We start from the raw sequence: 18,080 nt of genomic DNA, 5'->3' as shown, positions 1-18,080 counted from the left end.
CATTTGTGGTAACAGACAGGAATAGTGCACACCGTCTCCTTTTACAAAAGAAGAAAGAGTACATCACCGGTCGTGATTACTTTGCATTACTCCAACACAATCTTAAAAATATGAATATTTAATAGAAAATTTAAATTTAATTTCACAAAATACAGATGCAACACTGTCCAATGTCACAAAATAATGGAATTGAAAAATAATTTCAAAATATTTAAAACATTATGTTCTAAAATAAATAATGCTATCTAAAAGACATCTTCGGGTTTTGCAATTAGAAGGAGACAGTTCCACTATTACTGATCTCTTTTTCAACTTCTTTACAAGTTCCATAATTTATGTAGAAAAATATACAAAAAGAATTTTGGAATAAGGATAGGTTGAGTATGTAACATTAAACATAAATAAAAAGCCTAATGCAAATCAAAAAAGAAAACCAATCATTTTATTTCTGTACATCAAAACTACAAATAGTCTTTTAACACTTCATTTATTACCCAAATAAAAGAATTATACATTTTTATATGGTTACTAGTAAACATCTTAAAATCACTCAGTTTCCCCACATTTAAAAGGATATTGCTGGTTACTGCTTATTAAATATGAAATCATACAGAGTTTCCAGTAACAGCAAAATATTTTTTTGCATAAGAGATGAATACATATTCAATTGTGAATTTTGATGGTTTAAAATATAAAAATGAAGTTCAGAGGGATGCATTTATGAATCTTACAGTTTGAACTATAACTCCTTTTTGAAACTGACTGCAGTTCACGTACATGCCCAACAATGTGCCTACTATGAGAGGATCAGTTCCTTCCCTGTGAAAGCAATTTTTTTCCCAGGTATCAAATTCTATTAAGCAGCATATTCCCACCTACTTTTCTCTGCAGAAACACTGCAGGCAGATGGATATTAAACCTGTTTAAGCACAAAAAATATAACGGATTTGACTAGTCTCTACCGCACAGATATGGTATTTAAGATGGAAAAAAATGACAGGGGAAAGGAACGTGAACACCACAGGCTCCAAGCATAAAAGATAAAGCCTGATAACTTTGGTTCAAATAATTTTAATAGCTGTTACATCTGTATTTTTCCCAAATGATGACTTTTTTATGTATGTAATAGGAGCCAGATACATTAAAAAAAAGAAATCTGTACAGACACAAAAGTAAGAACAGAGAAAACATGGACAGTCACACCCATTCACCACGGTGTTCAAGTGATAATGACACAGCCAAAGGTTGAACTTAAAATAATGTGAATCTGATTCCTCCAAGGTATTTCAGAAACCACAAATGGAATATTCAAAACCTTTTACCTCAGTGCCTACCATCTTGAGGGAAGGCAGTAAAAACCAATATCAGTTCTGTAACAACTATGCTTTGTAAACAATTCTACAATGTAAGTAAAGATGTTAGGTTATTGGTAATGAGCATTTTCATCCTCTCAGTTCCGGGATATCTGCAAACATCTGCTTCACTTCCATCTAAAAGACTAATTACAGGATGTTAGCCAAGACTCATCCCAATGCGCTGCACAGTACACAACTTTATTGCCAGTTTGTGAAATTATTTATGTTTGAACAGCACAAAGCCAAAGCTTCATCTTTGGTTAATTTCACTGAGATGTCACTGTTCTTTAAATGTGCTCTTTCCTCACGTAAACACAGAAAACAGCCACACTGCACACAGCATTCATTGTTTTGAATCATAAAGCAGTGTCAATGTAATATTAATTAATGAAAGCTAACTAAGAAATCGTGTTTAAAAATGAAACCTACTTGAAGGTATTTGATAAGACACAAGAGCTGCAGAAACCTAGACAGAATTCCCTTATAACTGCTTGGGTACGGGTGCTGCTTATAGAGTAGGCACTGGTTAGTTCTCTGCAGATCATCCAAATAAGCAACAGTTCGACTCAGCTCAGTTCAAATCCAGCAGCACATTCAATGGCATAAAGAAGCTTGCTTCGCATAAGATTTTCATCATAAAACTCAGGGAGCTTCAGTAAGTTCATGCAAGTACTGGCAGTAGGTAGCCTGTCTAAATCAGATCCTCCATTGTGAATGCAAAATGCAGGATATAACTCCTGGAAAAGACAACAGAAGAAAACAAATCAGAAAACACAAGCCAAAACCTACCCTGTAACAGCTGGCACAGACTTCTAGGAAATAAATCATTAGATTAAAACTTGTCAAAATGACATATTTAAATGGCATTTTCTTTCATTCCTGCTGGGCCCAAAAGCATTCTTGAATTGTGTCGTGCCTCCCTCTACTTTGTCCCCCTCAAGATCCATCAATTTGCAAACACAAAGCAATTTATTTGGTGCTAAGGAGAAAATAATAATTTGTTATTGTTCACACACACTATTCTACAAATTTATAATGCGACAAAACCAGTGAAAACACAGAATCAAAGTAGTAATACAGCAGCACACAAGAAAATTTGTTGTTGTATTTGAGAGAAACAGCTGGGATCCACAACTTCAGACTCCCCTTGCAAAGCCTCCCAAATGCCCACGTATGCTGTTTATTCTATAGGAACAGGAAAATGATGGGTTCCTGCCACACTGAAGTTTTCTAACAGTGAAATACATGCTGAACACAGGGAGCAACAGACCACTAGCATTAACAGAGGTAAATGGATAAGGGCCTTCTGTCACATTTGAATTACATATATTTTCATCGTATAATGACATGGCTTCTTCTGAGAACTATGCTTTGTTTTTTTAATTTCCAGGCAGAGAAGACATTGTTTCTGTAAACACAAAAATCTCAACAAAGGCAATTCTGCTCTAGCTTATGCAGTGACGTGTTATGCCAGTTAAAACATTCTTCTGCCAAGAGTTTGAAAGTATTCCAGTTTTATGCACAAATTCTACAGGAGCATTTACTTGTCACGTTAGAGTGATGATCCGAGGAGAAAGTGAGTGACCAGATCTAAGAACAAATTTGATAAAGCTACAGTACTACATCAATTTCTTCCTGTGACATCCAAAAAATCCCTCCCAAACAAACAACGATCAAACATATGCTTTAAGTGTTTTTTCTTTTAGAGCTTTAGTTTGTTAGCATATCCAAGATAGATAAAACAAATTCAAGTGGATGAGTATCAAGCCATCATTTTCTTTCTACTCCCCACAATATACAAGGGTATTTTCTTTGTTAAACTCAGTTGTCTGATACAATGCTAAAGGCATTTCTTGCCCTAAAGGTATTTCCATCTAAGCTAATCTTTCAGCAAGCCTGCAGTTTATGAATTTCAAGATAAACAATACTAATGATTTCAGTGGAGCTGGCAATGTGAAAGATTAAGCAAGTATTTACACTACTGTGGTCTATTGCTGTGAATCAGTAAGTACCTTATATTCCCCAAATAAAAATCTAACTTTATTTAAAGCAATTGTACTTCTTGTGTTTCTTCACAGAGTGATCACTGGGATGAAATTGATGTGTATAGTGACTCTGTAATGATATAAAACTGTCAAACCTGATTATTCTTCTGATGTGAGAACTACTGATCTCAGGAACGGATTTTTAAGACATTTAGTATGTAATATTTAATTGTTTTAGCAATATCTGATTTTTATCTTCTGAGAAAGAGTATACTGAAAAGTATATTTATTTGTTACCTATAAAGCACTGCTTATGCTGGCGGAAAAGTATTCATTTTATCTTGCCTGAGGTAAAACAGCTCTGATGCTAGAAACTGGGAAAAAAATCCCAGCTCCAAAGGCAGAAGGTCAATTAGATTCTAAGCTAAATTATTGTTCAAATGGAGGCCTTAAAACTATTTCATGGCTAAAATGCTGCATTTTTAGTATTCCTTTCAAAATGGTAATTGAATTCCCCTACTTTAGCTTTAAAAATGGAAAAATTAAGTTCTAAATTGAAATGTCATGCCAAGGGCACCATTTGTTGCATAATTAAATACTGTACAGCGGGAAGCTGCAATAGTTTAGAAGTGAAAAGTATAATCAATTTATTATGTGAACTGATTGGAACTTAACAATTTTCAACCATCCTTTAATGATTTTTTTTTTTTTTGTCCGTAACAATCACATTTATTAAACCTATTAAACTTGAATTAGCTTTAGTAAATGTTATTCTGAGTCTGGACTTGGCAGTCAAAGTTTAAAGTTTTTAAATTGTGCAAGGCTAGACTGTGCTTTCTATAAGCTACAAACATCAAGACATTCCCTTATCTTAAGCTAAGATGCACTGACTGAAAATGTGAAGGTTCCACAATATAAAGCATACAGAATATTTCAGAGTGAGAATAAGAAATTTTGATTCAGAAAAATGTACTACTCATATTAAAACTGTAAACAAACTCCGAATGTAGCTTGTGTTAATGTCTACCATCAATATAAATACATTCAGGCACTTATTTTGCTGGCAATACTCAGCCTCAGCGCCTGAGACTTTGCACTCCTCACTTTCAAAGCTCTAAACAACACACCATCACAGGCTTCCACAACGTTATTGCTGATGACAATGCCAGTCACCCTCTTCCTCTTCTGGCAAACACCTCCTGGCAAAACCCTGGTTTGTTGGTAAATCCATGTTAACAAGATACTGCTACAAGCACTATGTAAGTGCTGACATAACTTGCACTCAGTGCTACTCAGCAAAGCAGCAGTAATCTTTTCACTCTGTTTTCTGTTGCCAAGGCTGTTGCATGTGGCTGAGCTTGCAAGTCTGTTTTACAGTGAATGAATCTTTTAACTTATTGCTATCATGCTGAAAATCTGATGACTGTTTTACTTACATTTTTTCCTAGCTAAGTATGTAAAAATCATGGTGTGGCCTGTCTCCCAAGTACAAACATACACTTCAACTTTCCACATCTGGCTTCACTACATCCTGTTTCTGAAGTGTCACAGTCATCTTTAATATTTTTAGACTTTTGATTCACTTCCTCCATCTCTTCAAACATCATGCAGGCTACCTTGAAGCTGGGTAGCTACATCTGCATTTCCTGCTCTGCCCTTGTAATTAAAAACAATGACAACAAATGGAGATTTCTCTTTGTTTCCACACAACTGTTTCCTAATATTTCCTTCATTACATGACTGATGTGCACTGTTCTATATAGGCCCCATCCCACAGTTTTCCAATTGTTCTTCCTACTGTCCTACAAAATCCTGTGTGTTTCTAAAAGGCTGTACAGTGGTATTCACATAAACACATTCATATAGACTAGGAGAGTTTAAAAGAGATGCTTGCAGACTTCTAAATAATTAATCACATGAATCAATGAATATCCTAGATAGGAATTGTGTGATGAAACAGCTATCTCTGTTGTCTCAGTATCCAAATCTAGTCACCCCAGGCTCTCTTTATTGATAAAGGGTATCCAGCTAGTGGAATCTAAGACACGATTCACTTCGTCCTGAAGCAGATACATAGAATGGTCAGATAAATCACCAACTGAAAGCGTTCGTTCCTCTCCTAGGTGCCTGTAAAAGCAGCGTAGCTGAGCTGCAGATTATAGATATTTCAGTTGGCAGATGTGATACCCATTCACATGCTAACTGCATCACACAGCACTTGCTACAGCAGCTGAAGGGATTATGCAGAAAGTGAGACTGCACAGCAGTTTACAGAATGCCTGTACCAAAATGATGACACACCACAATGGCAGTGCTGCACACCCGTATCAGCTTACAAAGAAATACGAAAACAAACAAAAGGACTGGAGAAGTAACAGAACACAAAGCTGCAGCATAAAGGAACAGATGGTAGTCAAGGGCAAAGGGCTACATTTCTCTGCAGAACATGGCACTGGAAACAACTTTTACACTCCAAAATCACTCTGTAGCCTCAATAAAAAAAAGCAGTTTAAGCTACTAGGAGTATTCTTTCATCACGCCCAGCAACTGACCCACAAATTATTCTATGATAATCCATGTATGCTTTCGTATATACAATACACTCATATATTCTATATGTTTCTATATATTCTATGTCTGATATCACTGCAATTTCAATAGTGGAGTGTTTGTTTTTCAGAGGAAAACTGTATTTATGAAGTAAATCATCAACAGTTTGAAAATTCTAGAACAAGTTTTGTTTAATTGGGTAAGAGTAATAAGGTACTACAAATATCTAAGTTGTGTGTGTGGAAGAGGAATGTAGAAGAGGAAGGTTGGTTTTCCATTTCATTATTTACTTCTGACATCTTTATCACGTGTCACCCCCAGCACATGCACATGAAAAAGCCCAATTCCTAGAGCTGAGAAGAAAGGTTTGTAGCATTTGTCTTTCAAGTATTTTTTAAATGCTGATAACCTTCTCCCCCAGAACAACCCTCCCCCAAGACCACCAGAATGAACTTTCACAATATGATTCAAGACAAAAATTATGCAAAATTCCAAGTATATTGTTTCCACCTCTAGGCTATTATGTATATCTGAATTCCCTGTTCCTACATAAAATGTAGTTATATGTCCCTGAGGTATTTTTGTAATGAGAGAATGTTCATTCAACACCAGTTATTTTACAAAATAGCTAATAAACCTTCAGGAATTACATACCTGCATTCATTTCTTATGGATTCATCTACCTATTTTACCTAATGAACGTAGGAAATCAGTTACTATTCACTGCTAATTAAATATTGTACGCACTACCCTAAAACATGAACATTTACTAAGTACATGCACTCAAATTTTGTTTAGCAACAGATCTTACTCTTATGTGTAAGGAACTGGATGATGCAATGCCTGTATTTGTTCTATACAAGCCTACCTTTGTATTCATTTTACTGAACAGTACAACATGCTGCTGACCACTGTATAGGGGATCGTGTTTGCTATGAAGCCATTTACTCTTATTTTCTTAAGAAAAAGCATTAAATGTTCTCACAGTTTAGAGCACATGAAGATCATGGCTAGTTCTTAGGCAGAATTTTGCAGCCCAGCTGAAACTCACGGCAAGAATATTCCTAGAATTTAGCTTCAAAATGTCTTCAACTTGCCTAGGCCTCTCTTTTAATTTTATAAGCTGTAGACAAAAGTTGTCTTCATACTTAAACTTCATAGTAAACAACAATCTAAAGATAGTATCAAAATACTCAGATACAAAGAGTAATGAGCTGTGACCCTATGAGCAGGCAAATGGTGAAGGAAACAAAATACACCGCACTCTTCAAATGCTTAATTTAAAAGCTCCAAATATAATACCTGCTTTTATATCCCAAATCCTCTTTTGTCTGATTTTAAAGACGTTATTCTTAACTCAGCTTCTTCCTAGAAACTGGTAGCAATACTGCTCTGTACAGTAACATGAAACGGCAGCAAGGATCTTCCAGGACACAGAGTAAGCTCTCCGCTCAATGTGGTTTTAGGCATATTAAAATTTGCAGTTAAAAGAGAATACAACAATATTGAAATATTTTAAAACTATACACGTTATATGTGCAAGTGCAAATACTGAAGCTGTTTCTGTAGTCACAAAGGAACATTCCTCTCAAATTGTAAATGCCTATAGACATGAAAAGCTTGTGTCATAAGCTGTTGTATTTACAAAAACTTGCCAGAAGTCAGGAAGATAAATACCTTAAAACCCAGCAGAGGTGGTCGAGAGCAGCTTGTCACAAACTTGAGTAGTTTGCGTTTCTCTTCATCAGTGAAGCTTTCTACAACTCTCCAGAATATTTTAATTACAGGATGGTCTGCTGTGTAGCCACCTGTAATTTATAGGCAGAATAGTTTTATGAAAGAAGAAGTCTTCAGAAAACCTGGCATCAATCTTGAAAACTTTGTGGAAAACATTACAACCAGCAGGCTTATGTTGCTGACTTCCAGCATCTATAGATCAATCTGATCACTGCATTTTGAGTTTCTCATTCATTGCTTACCTATGGCTACCGTCTCCCTCAGCTTTTTAACTACAGATTTCTTCACTAAATCCTATTTGTTTATCTTATGTTAATTTTTAGTTTAGCGTTTACCTAATAACTTTGGATTACTGCTTTTGACTCCCAGAGTCTGCAAAATCTGCAAGACTCGGGATGTTATTTAATGAATCAACTTATCTTGAAGAATCTCAGATGTGAACTGATGATATAGCAGCTACTTTCTGATTACATTCACGACAAATGCAGGAAAAATGAAACAAGATACTTTTTCCTTATGAGAAATGCAAAGTATGAGCTCTATCTTCAGGCTGTCTGAGAAACACTAAGTATACGAATACGGTGGTGGAAACAAATATCCCAAAGCCACTTGCAGTTTTATTTTCAGGGCAACCAAATACAACTATTGACTAACATCCATTTAAAAAGAGACTTAAGTTTCTTCTAACTATCCAGCTTTAACTTCATATTTAAGCGTGTGAATAAAATAAACTGCATACCTATATTTCCCAGGAATTTTACCCAATTTCCTTCAAGTCAGGCACATCTAGAGAGTTTGGCCAAAGTTAACAAAAGTTATCAAGAACAACCCTACAACTTTGTTTTAAAAACCAAGTTTGCTTATTCCTGAGTAAGCCATTATTTTATATTTAAGTAAAATACACTTACCCGAATAGTTTGTGAAAGATTTAAGATCATCCAAGCTAATAGGAACCTGGGCACCAGATATCAGAACCTAGTAGTGAAGGAAATTAGATAGTTACATTACAGGTAGAAATTTACATTTATTTCTGTTTAATGCAATTCTTTTCTGCAGTTTTAAGCAGAAGTACCTGTATTTCCTGTTGATCAAACATTCGAAGCCATTCAAGATTCACAACATTGGCCAGTCCCTGACGGAAAGCAAGGCAGTGCTGGCGGATTTGTTTGTTTAACCTGTAGTCTGCCACTAGATGGATGTATGCGATTCGGTTGGCACTGGTAACAGGAATATCTTTTCCGCCTGGCTTCAGCTCAACCACCTACAAACATAACAATTTTCATCATTTTGGCAAACTTTAATTCTTTGTGCTGTCACCATAATAGAATGTTTTGCAGTTCAATTTTAAATTATGTGTACATTTGAAGTCTACTAGAATAGACTCAAGAATATTCACCTCAAAATAAGATAAAAGATTACAACAAGTTGTAGGTACGTGGTTTCTTTTTACTCCTAAGAGCAAATTCTATGGCATCTAGACCTCCAGCCACTAGTGCAGCTGACCATGCGGTCCTGTGGTATATTATCAGAAAACAGATTCAGCAAAGTCAGAAATCTTTTAGAGCAGACTGTGTAATACAGAATTCACTGCTGCAAGTCACACAGACACAGAGGTGGAAATCTTCCCCCTGGCCAGCTCACTCCTACCTTCACTGATGCCAATAAGTGCCCTGGAAGAAAGAGTAGCCAGTATGAGCACAGAGCTCACACAGAATTGTTTCCAGCTGGATTAGGAAAGCTGTGCTTGATCAGTTAGGCTCTTCTCTAACTGTTTGGAGATCGTGAATACTTCATTATCTCATTATGGTAAGAGCAATGTCTGCTGAGGCACAATTAAGAATTTGATACAATCCTGATTCACATAAATATAAGTACTCACAAGCCCTCAGCACTCTCAACAAAAATAAGCAACCAAAATCAAGTCTAAAACTTGTTTCTCTACTGAGAAGTTTAACTTTTGCTTTTCACGTACACCATAATACCCTTCAGCATGGAAGAATTTTTTTAAAAAATAACCCAGACCAAAGATATTGTAATTGCATTACGATACAAACCAGGATCAATGGTAGCTGTTATTAAAACACTAAAGACATTTATATATTCTACTGTTTACTATGTGAGGTCACATTTGTTGAGTAGCAGCCCAATTGGTAAGCATTATTAGAGCACTAATAGGAAGGTTTAAAAAAAAAAAGCTGAGATACTGTCACATTGGAACTCTTCCAAAAAAAGTTTGGTTTTCTACACCCCGGAGTCAGCAATTTTTTAAGTTTTTTAAACAACTGTGCATTTCAGCCTGTGGTAACAATCACATCTCTAGACCACGAAGAATTAAATATATGATTAGCTTCTTCTATATCAGGCTACCTAATCACGTAAGCTGTTCTAGTACTAAGTAAAATGTAAATGGTAAGATTAAAAATTCATGGTGCTTTTGAACATTCAGATTTTTACTTGATTCATAGCTTTTTAAGGCTAAAAGAGAACACTAAGATCTGTGATCTGACCTCCCAGATATCATAGGCCAGAAGATTCTGTTTAGATTCCTGTATTTAACTCAATAAATCCATTGATGAGTTAGAGCACATTTTTCAGAGAGACAGGCAATTCTGGTGTAAAGACTCCATGTGATGGAGTACTTACCACTTTCCCTGATAAGCTAGAAAAACTTGAATTACAATAGGTGTTAAAAATATGTTTTACTTCCCACTTTAATCCCTCAGCTGCAAGCTTCTTGCTTTCATCCTATTTACAGCAAAAAAACCTCACCAATACTACGCCATGTCTGTGTGCAGGTAGAACTTACTATGCTTAAATCCTGATCCCTGAAGAATTAAGGAAAATGAAGGTGTCAATTAAGCTGACTCTCTTTCATACTCTGCACGCGTTAGCTTGGTCCCTTCTGAGCAAGTCTCCTTCTACATGAACCATGGTCAACAAGAGGCAGGATAGCTTTTCTTTGGCATTCATCCCATGCGGAGCCCGGCGTGCGAGGCAGCCGGCCCCGCCAGGATGCATGGGCTGGTATCTAGTACCAATGACTGATCTGAGGGCAAGGACACCTTCAATGTTAAGTCCACAAGGAGTATTAATAGAAGTATGTGATGTGTTCCACACCACTGTGGAAACATCTGAAGAGAAGGGGCCTCTGTGCTAAGCTTTATTCTCTGCTACTGCAGGCAACAATGTTGTCTAGAAATATAATTACTTGTTCTTTTTTCACTACTTCACCAAATACAATTCCTCTCTTTGGGGAATGGACACACTGAATTTGTCCACATTAAAGCATATTTGTATCACCTAATTCAACAAGCTCCTCTTAAGAATCCTATTTTTCCTTTTATTTTTATATTCTTAAGTAGCAAACCTTGATTTCTGATCTAGCAACACTTCCATAGCTCCTCTTCCTCCCAAAACCCATGATTACATTCAGTTAACTGAATTTCCTGAGCTTTTCCAGCAATCTTATTATCAAGTTTGCCCATGTGAGACTAATTCTACCAACTTTTTATCAAAGTATCATCACATTATTAAATAAAAGGGCTAATATAGCAGGAATAATAAATACATTATGCCACACAGACTAGAAGGATGTAAAATAGAAGTCAAAATATAGTAACACTTGTTAGCACTACAAATACAGTAAGTGTCAGTGTGGTTCACTTCTTACTCAATCTATGTTTTCATGGTATTTTAAGTGAATTACTGTAGAATTCCCACTTACTTCTAGATCTCAGGAATGACTGTTAACAGCTCCTTTTCAAAAAGGCCAGAACACAATTTATAACATCTTACAAGATTCGTCAGCTTGCAATTTGTGACCCTGTGATTTTTATCCATCCAATTTTCACCACTAGATGGTGCAAAGTAACAATACAGGTTACAGAATAGAAAGAACTACCCAAGAGTAGAAAGCTACCCAAAACCTGCAGGCTTGTGCCATTGTCACATTTGCTATTTTGCAGATGTAAGTTTAAACAATAAAAAAATCAGTTGAACTTGGTTCATTATCAAAATCACGTATTTTAAAAGCAATCAAATCATACATGTTATTTAGATAAGTATTCGGATCATTATGATAATACCATAGATAACTGAATTCAATTCCATACTCACAAAGTATGTTTGCAACATAAAGGGAAAATATCAAAAAGGGATAGAAAAGTCCCATAATTTTAAAAAACTGCAAGAAAAGGCGCTTTGCATTTTTTAGTACTGTGGACAGAGGTATTGCATTAGGCCTCTGACGGAAGCTTAGATACATTGGGAACTGGAGTTGCATGCACTTACAGTTATCCTGGGTATAAATTCAATTACAAGTTTCGGCAGGCACATACTAAAAAATTTCTATTAAGCTGTATTCAGTTCAGATGATCATTTTGAGCTGTTGTATCTACTATTTTGAAAATTTTCATAGTAACTAAATAAATACACCAAAAAACCCCACAGGAAAACAGTGATTAGCAGAATTATGTGTCAAGCAGAATTCAGAAGACTTATCTTCCCACTTATTGATAATAATCCATCACATGAACTCTATTTGTAATGAGATTATGGGCAGAAAACTGTTGTCTGCTGATAGACAAACAATGCTAGCTGCTGCTCACACAGATCTGGCAGTAGCAGCTGCTTCCCAAGCTACCAAAGGGAATATTTAGAGGGTAAAGTGAGGAATATTTCAGGGAAGAATAAGGGACCTGTCATCTAGGGATTCTTTCTTTTGTGTATGAAGGCATAAGACGTGTATGTCTCACACTTCCAAAAGCACTCATCAGGAACTCTTACAGACTTGTTATCGGGACAGATGAAAATATTTTGTCTTTTCTCTTGCACTCTGATGGCTTTTGGTCATATTGCCCTTAAAAGTTTTTCACCATTCTGAAAATCAGGTGATAAAGGTTTTCTTTCTTTCCCTGTCATCTGCCTTCCAGATGTTCGGGCAGGAGTTCCAGGTAGGAGGTTGCATTTGAATACCTAAGAATGCATTTGCCGTAACTGTTATAAATCTGCCTGAGAAGGGTCAGCCTCAAATGTCTGGCTTCTAAAAAAACTCCGAAATCATTCATCTAAGCCACTGTGTGCTAGTGAAGAAACTGCAAAAACAGAAACTTTCAGCATTATTTTTAAGGCTTCAACATTTTCTCTCAGGGAAATTTAAAGGCAAGAACTCTCCTTTAGTGAGTCAACACTTTCAGTAACAGCAGTGGCATTCACATCTGTTTAAAATACCAAAGAAGGTGTTCCAACACCAACTTCTAAACTACATGGATTTCATAGGAATTGCTGCTCTGTGTATTAGAGTGCTTTTCTGTGGATTTATGGAGACTTACGATTGTGTAAGTCTTTTGATCATATACAACTGTTGCTGTCCATGAAATCTCAAGAACTAATATTTGAGTAGACTCACTATAGCAGAGAACCTAACAGTTTTGAAGGAAGAGGAATACATATTTGAATCTTCTTCTCCTCCCTTAGACAGGAATAAAACTTGTCTTCCTCACTGACAAGGGGGAGGGAGGTCTGAAAAGAGGAGTTATTTCCTTGAATTTGTTAACCTTATTCTTGTTACAAGCCTTTTATAACCATTTATCATCATCTAATCTGTAAGATAAAAGGAAAAATAAAATCAATACACAGCTACTTGAAGGCACCTGTAACCACAGGTTGACATTCTTTAGGGGTTTTTACTGGCCACCATTTTATGCAGCAAATCTAACAGCTGAAATCTAGGCCAGTATCGCTGCATTACATAGTTCTTTATCAAAAGCTAAAGCTACCTGGGGTTGGAAGATAAGGTTCATTGCACAGCTCCCCTAATTAGCACATCTAATGTGCAAATTATTAAGTACCTTTTTCAACTTCTGGTGAATGCACTTTGACAATAGTTTAATGGGATCTAAAAGCACATTACAGGATTGGAATCAATAAGCTGATAATAGAATTCCTACCTTCTACTACTGACAGAGGCAATAGAGCTCCTTTTGAACGTGTCTTTCATTGCAGATAATGCTTTCGTGACAAAATTGCTGGATGGACGCTGTCATGAGGACAGCTATTTACAATGATAGATTTATGATGCATTTATTGGGCACTAATTTATTAGACACTAAAGTGGTTGTTTAGATGAAAACTAGAGATAATGCACATTCAACATAAGGAGTGCAAATTGAGCTCTTTTCCCAAAGTGAATTAGCCTTACCTTGACACAATTAATTAGTATACAATGGTTACAACAAGTCAAATAACCAGACAAAATGCATTTATCCATATGAGGTTTATTAAGGTAATGAAAGGAAATATAAAAAGTAACTTGTTGCATTAAAACACAGAAGACTGTGACAGGAACCAATTAGTTCTTTTGAACTACACTAACATGCATTCTCATTAAAAGATGGTTAATACTTCATGGGTACAGCATTCTCTCTCCAAGTATAAACATAGCAAACCAGCATCAGAATATTTAATTTAACTTACATTTCATTTAGTTACTCAGAAACTCGCTATTATATTTAATCTTCCTTTTAAAATTATGCCGAACAACTAAAAATCAAAAGTCTTGATAATACTAGCCACAGCCCTCAGAAAATTTTAATGAACAAATTGGGCTTCCTGGCAGGAATGCACTTTCCACAAGTTTTTGTTGCAGTAGGTCAGGCTGGTTACATCTCTAATTCGGATCTCCTTATACGTTATTCCTAAACTATTTCTCTTTTCTATGTCCTTCTACTTTACTTGTTGAGGTAGGTTCTAACTTGTGTGACTGGGTTTTTTTTGAGGACATACAGAGTAGATTTATAAAGTAAGGAATCCAAAACTTCCCCAGAAAATATTGGCTACTTTTCATTTTAATTACAGACATATGGCATATGTTCAATATGAAACATTACCTGTACCGGGCAATTGTTGACTCTCCCCTTCAGCATGATTCAGAAACCCCAAATCTGAAGATAATATTCTAAAACTGAAACGCAACCCAGGTTTTATGATCTTCCAAAAGGACACAAGTGGATGACAGAAGAGTAAATGTGAAGTCTGAGCCTAAAGCTGATAAATCAGAAGCCTGGGATATCAAATTCACTATGATTTAAGCAGTAGAAGAGAGCTCAAGTGAACACATTCCAGGACCAGCATCACAGTGGTGCTGCTGCTTCTGCAAGACGTGCACAGTCCCAGGCTTCCCCAACCAACAGGTAAACTCAAGAGAACTGCTTAACCACTTTTATAGTCTCGGTTTCTTCCACAAGAAACAAGGCTGAATTCAGATACTGCTACACATCGCAATGTTGTCAGGCCTATCCTTTTGATCCAATTATTAATTAAATACCATAATCAATGGTAGTAAACAATTTAAAATCCGCAAAAATGAAAGAGAAAGCATGACAAAAGCCTTTAACTAAGGAAGTTAACTGTATCAGCAAATAAAGGTGAACTTCTCAAGCTCTGGCGGTAACTGATTTTCTACTATGAGTGCAAGTGATCTTCAGTACTCACACCACAGCAAATTAAAGCCATAATCTAATTATATTGTACAACTGCATTAAAAACACACACTTAAGGACCCAGCTAACTGGCCCAAATTTTAGAAGAACTCAACACCTATCTCTCTCCTCTGACTCACTTGGTGTATCAGCCCCTCAAAACGAAAATAGGATTTAAAAAAAGAAAACACTAACGTCTAACTTCAGTCCCTCTACTTCAAAAATCACAGCTAAAGGAGACAACATTTATCTCACAATCAAAGTTCATTATTATTTAAAACTATTCTGATTTCTAATTCTGATTACAAAACCAGACTGTAGTTTACGTATCAACTAACTTTTACAACTACTTGAAGTGCAATCAAAGAAACAACACAGAATATTTCTTTCAATAAATTATTCTCAGGCAACAGAACATTTCATGTGTGACTGTTCTAAAATAATCACTATAGTTTACTATTTAAATGACCATACCTTTAAATCATCAAAATTTATTTTTTTAAGCGCATGATTACTTACTCCAAATGCCTACTCCAAATATTAAGTCAAAATTGAAATGATGCCCCACACACTTGTAACAGTTGTTTCTTACCATTTTCAAATTAAAAAATGAATTAGTAGGGGTAGTAATATAAAACAAAAAATGCGAAAGCTATCCTTACCTGTGCTTCCCCAAGATCATTATTTACCACTGTGAAGTTTAGTCCAAGTTCTTCTACGTCCCCTTCATAGCTCTTGAGAAAAAGCAAGTTTTTATACATTTCTGGATCTAATGAAGCTAAATGATGAATGTCAACATCAGCACTTGTCCCCAGTAATTTTGAGAGGAAAAAACTAGCAAATGGTAGCTCCACCAGCATATTTTCATAAAGAGCCTGAAAAAACAATTAAAAGCACGTTACTTCAATAAAAAATGTACATGCAGGAATTCTGAAAGTTACGGTCTATTTCTCAATTTTTTAGCAATTCATTCTTAATTTGGTGCCTGAACAGGATCTTCTGGTATGACAATAGCCCAGATGGTGCATGGATTTAAAAATACTCAACTGAAGTTTGAAATTTGAATACCCTTGTGAAATAACAAGTCACTACATTTTACAACCTAATTATGTGGCAATTTAAAAGGTAAGGTCACTGCTTCTCTGTCAGTATCTTCTTGTCCAAAGCATGACAGCAAACAGGAAGTGCACCAATAGAATCAACTGGCACCTCAGTGTCCTTATGTAGTGAGAAGCCTAAAACTGAATACAGTATCATCAAACCATCCCAATTTCACAGCCAAGACTTTATCAGTTATGCCTGTTTCGTATGTCCAATCTTTCCTATGCCTGACACTGTTAGACCTGTCAAAAGATTACTGAATCAAAAATGGGCCTGGCCTGAACTTGCAGCACTCTTAAAACATTTATTTTTACTGCAAACTGAGTTTCCTCCAGAATTTTCAAAAATGCACAGAACTCCAGCAATATCGATCTCAGCTGATCTACTGTATGACCACATTTTGATATAACACAAAGCAACTGTAATTTTCATACAGTAAGTAACAACTCCTCGCTGACTGGAAGAAAGAGTACTTATGGTAGGTCTCAAAAGGAGATGGAAATTTTGGAGCTAGAAAGAAAGCATGACATCATTCAGAGAAACCCTGCATGAATAAAGAAAAAATAAAAGATCGTTGCCTTTAAAAACCATCCCTGAAGCATGCTGTCTGTGCATAGCCTTTCCCATTGTCCAGACTGTTTGCCACATCAGCACCTCAAACAATGACAATCAAATCTTTACAACTTCATTAATATCGCGGCCAGGCTGATCAGAAAAGGTATCATCAACATAACAGCATTGTTTGTTCTCTTTTTACTTTCCAAGAGCAGTGTTTTGACATTACTTAATTCCTCCATAATCTGCTGCAAACTTAGAAAATGAAGTAGAATGAACAAGGGGGAAAAAAAAAAAGGAAAAAAGAATAAGCATAGCTGTAATCACTCAATGATACTCCAACAAAGACTCTAGGAAAAATATAAGCATTTCCTTCAACTTTTGAAAGACCAGTTCTATGAGGTGAGTTAGACCTTGCAGAAAGAAGTGAGAATAACGAGTTCAAAGCCAAAGGGTGCATTATATTTAGAGCTGTATGATTTATTCAAGGTGTAGAAGTCGAAATCCTCATTTGTATAGTTGACTTTAAAAGCAAACTAGAGGGATAAATCATTAATTTGCAATGTGTAAGGTCAGTGTTTGCTATTTCTGCATTAGTAACAATAAAGCCATTGTAATTCCTTAAATATATCAAAGCTACCCGAATTTAAATGGAATTCCATCTATGACTCATAAAATGTAAATGTAGAGGTGTAATTTTTTACACAAGGCAGGTTTAAGCATTTAGAGCATTTAATATACAAGGACTAATAAATGATAGCACTAAAAACTATGATCACATCAGCTAAATGGATTATAAATTAAATTTCCATAATGTATGCAACTGAAATACAAATCTAGACATAAATCAAGGTATTTTCTAAACACAGGTTAATTACACAAATTCAAAACCTGTCTATTTTTTATGCAAAATAATCCACTTAGCATTTTTCAAACTGGTCTTAAGTCTTAACCACTTGCAACACTTGATCCTAGAAGCCTATCAATAATTCCTTGTCAGGAAAAAACAGCAATAGGTATATTGAAGAAACTTGTACGTTATTTTTCAAGTGTCTGTCTTTTATGAGTGTTTATTGCTAGAAATTGTGCCAAAATGATTTGAAATAAAAAGGATTAATTATAGTAGAAGCTTTTTAATATAAGTGAGTGCAGCTGCAATGCAATTAATGCAAATTGTGACGCTATCAGGAAAATAAATGTGAACAACATCACTGGCTATTTCTGTTTGCTGCCAAATAACTTCAGTAATTTACTACATTAAGAATCAATAAAAAAATAATGCATTTCAAATGCATCACTATCAATCTTCAGGTAGTTCC

At 35.6% G+C, this 18,080-nt stretch overlaps 1 protein-coding gene across 1 annotated transcript in view; it reads right to left on the bottom strand.

The window, feature by feature from the left end:
* Positions 1 to 414: 414 nt before the first annotated feature.
* Positions 415 to 18,080, bottom strand: part of UBE3C (ubiquitin protein ligase E3C) — a 75,770-nt gene continuing 58,104 nt past the window's right edge. The window contains exons 19-23 of the mRNA XM_069859306.1: positions 15,768 to 15,980; positions 8,700 to 8,888; positions 8,536 to 8,602; positions 7,568 to 7,698; positions 415 to 2,092 (exon numbers count right to left, since the gene is read on the bottom strand). Of these exons, the coding sequence (XP_069715407.1) occupies positions 1,922 to 2,092; positions 7,568 to 7,698; positions 8,536 to 8,602; positions 8,700 to 8,888; positions 15,768 to 15,980 (771 nt within the window). The 3' untranslated portion in view covers positions 415 to 1,921. The remainder of the gene's footprint in view (positions 2,093 to 7,567; positions 7,699 to 8,535; positions 8,603 to 8,699; positions 8,889 to 15,767; positions 15,981 to 18,080) is intronic.

Source organism: Phaenicophaeus curvirostris, chromosome 6, assembly GCF_032191515.1.
Source record: "Phaenicophaeus curvirostris isolate KB17595 chromosome 6, BPBGC_Pcur_1.0, whole genome shotgun sequence".
In the NCBI taxonomy this organism is placed as follows: Eukaryota; Metazoa; Chordata; class Aves; order Cuculiformes; family Cuculidae; genus Phaenicophaeus; species Phaenicophaeus curvirostris.
Note: the sequence above shows the minus strand (reverse complement) of the source record. Positions and strands in the feature narration are given on the sequence as shown.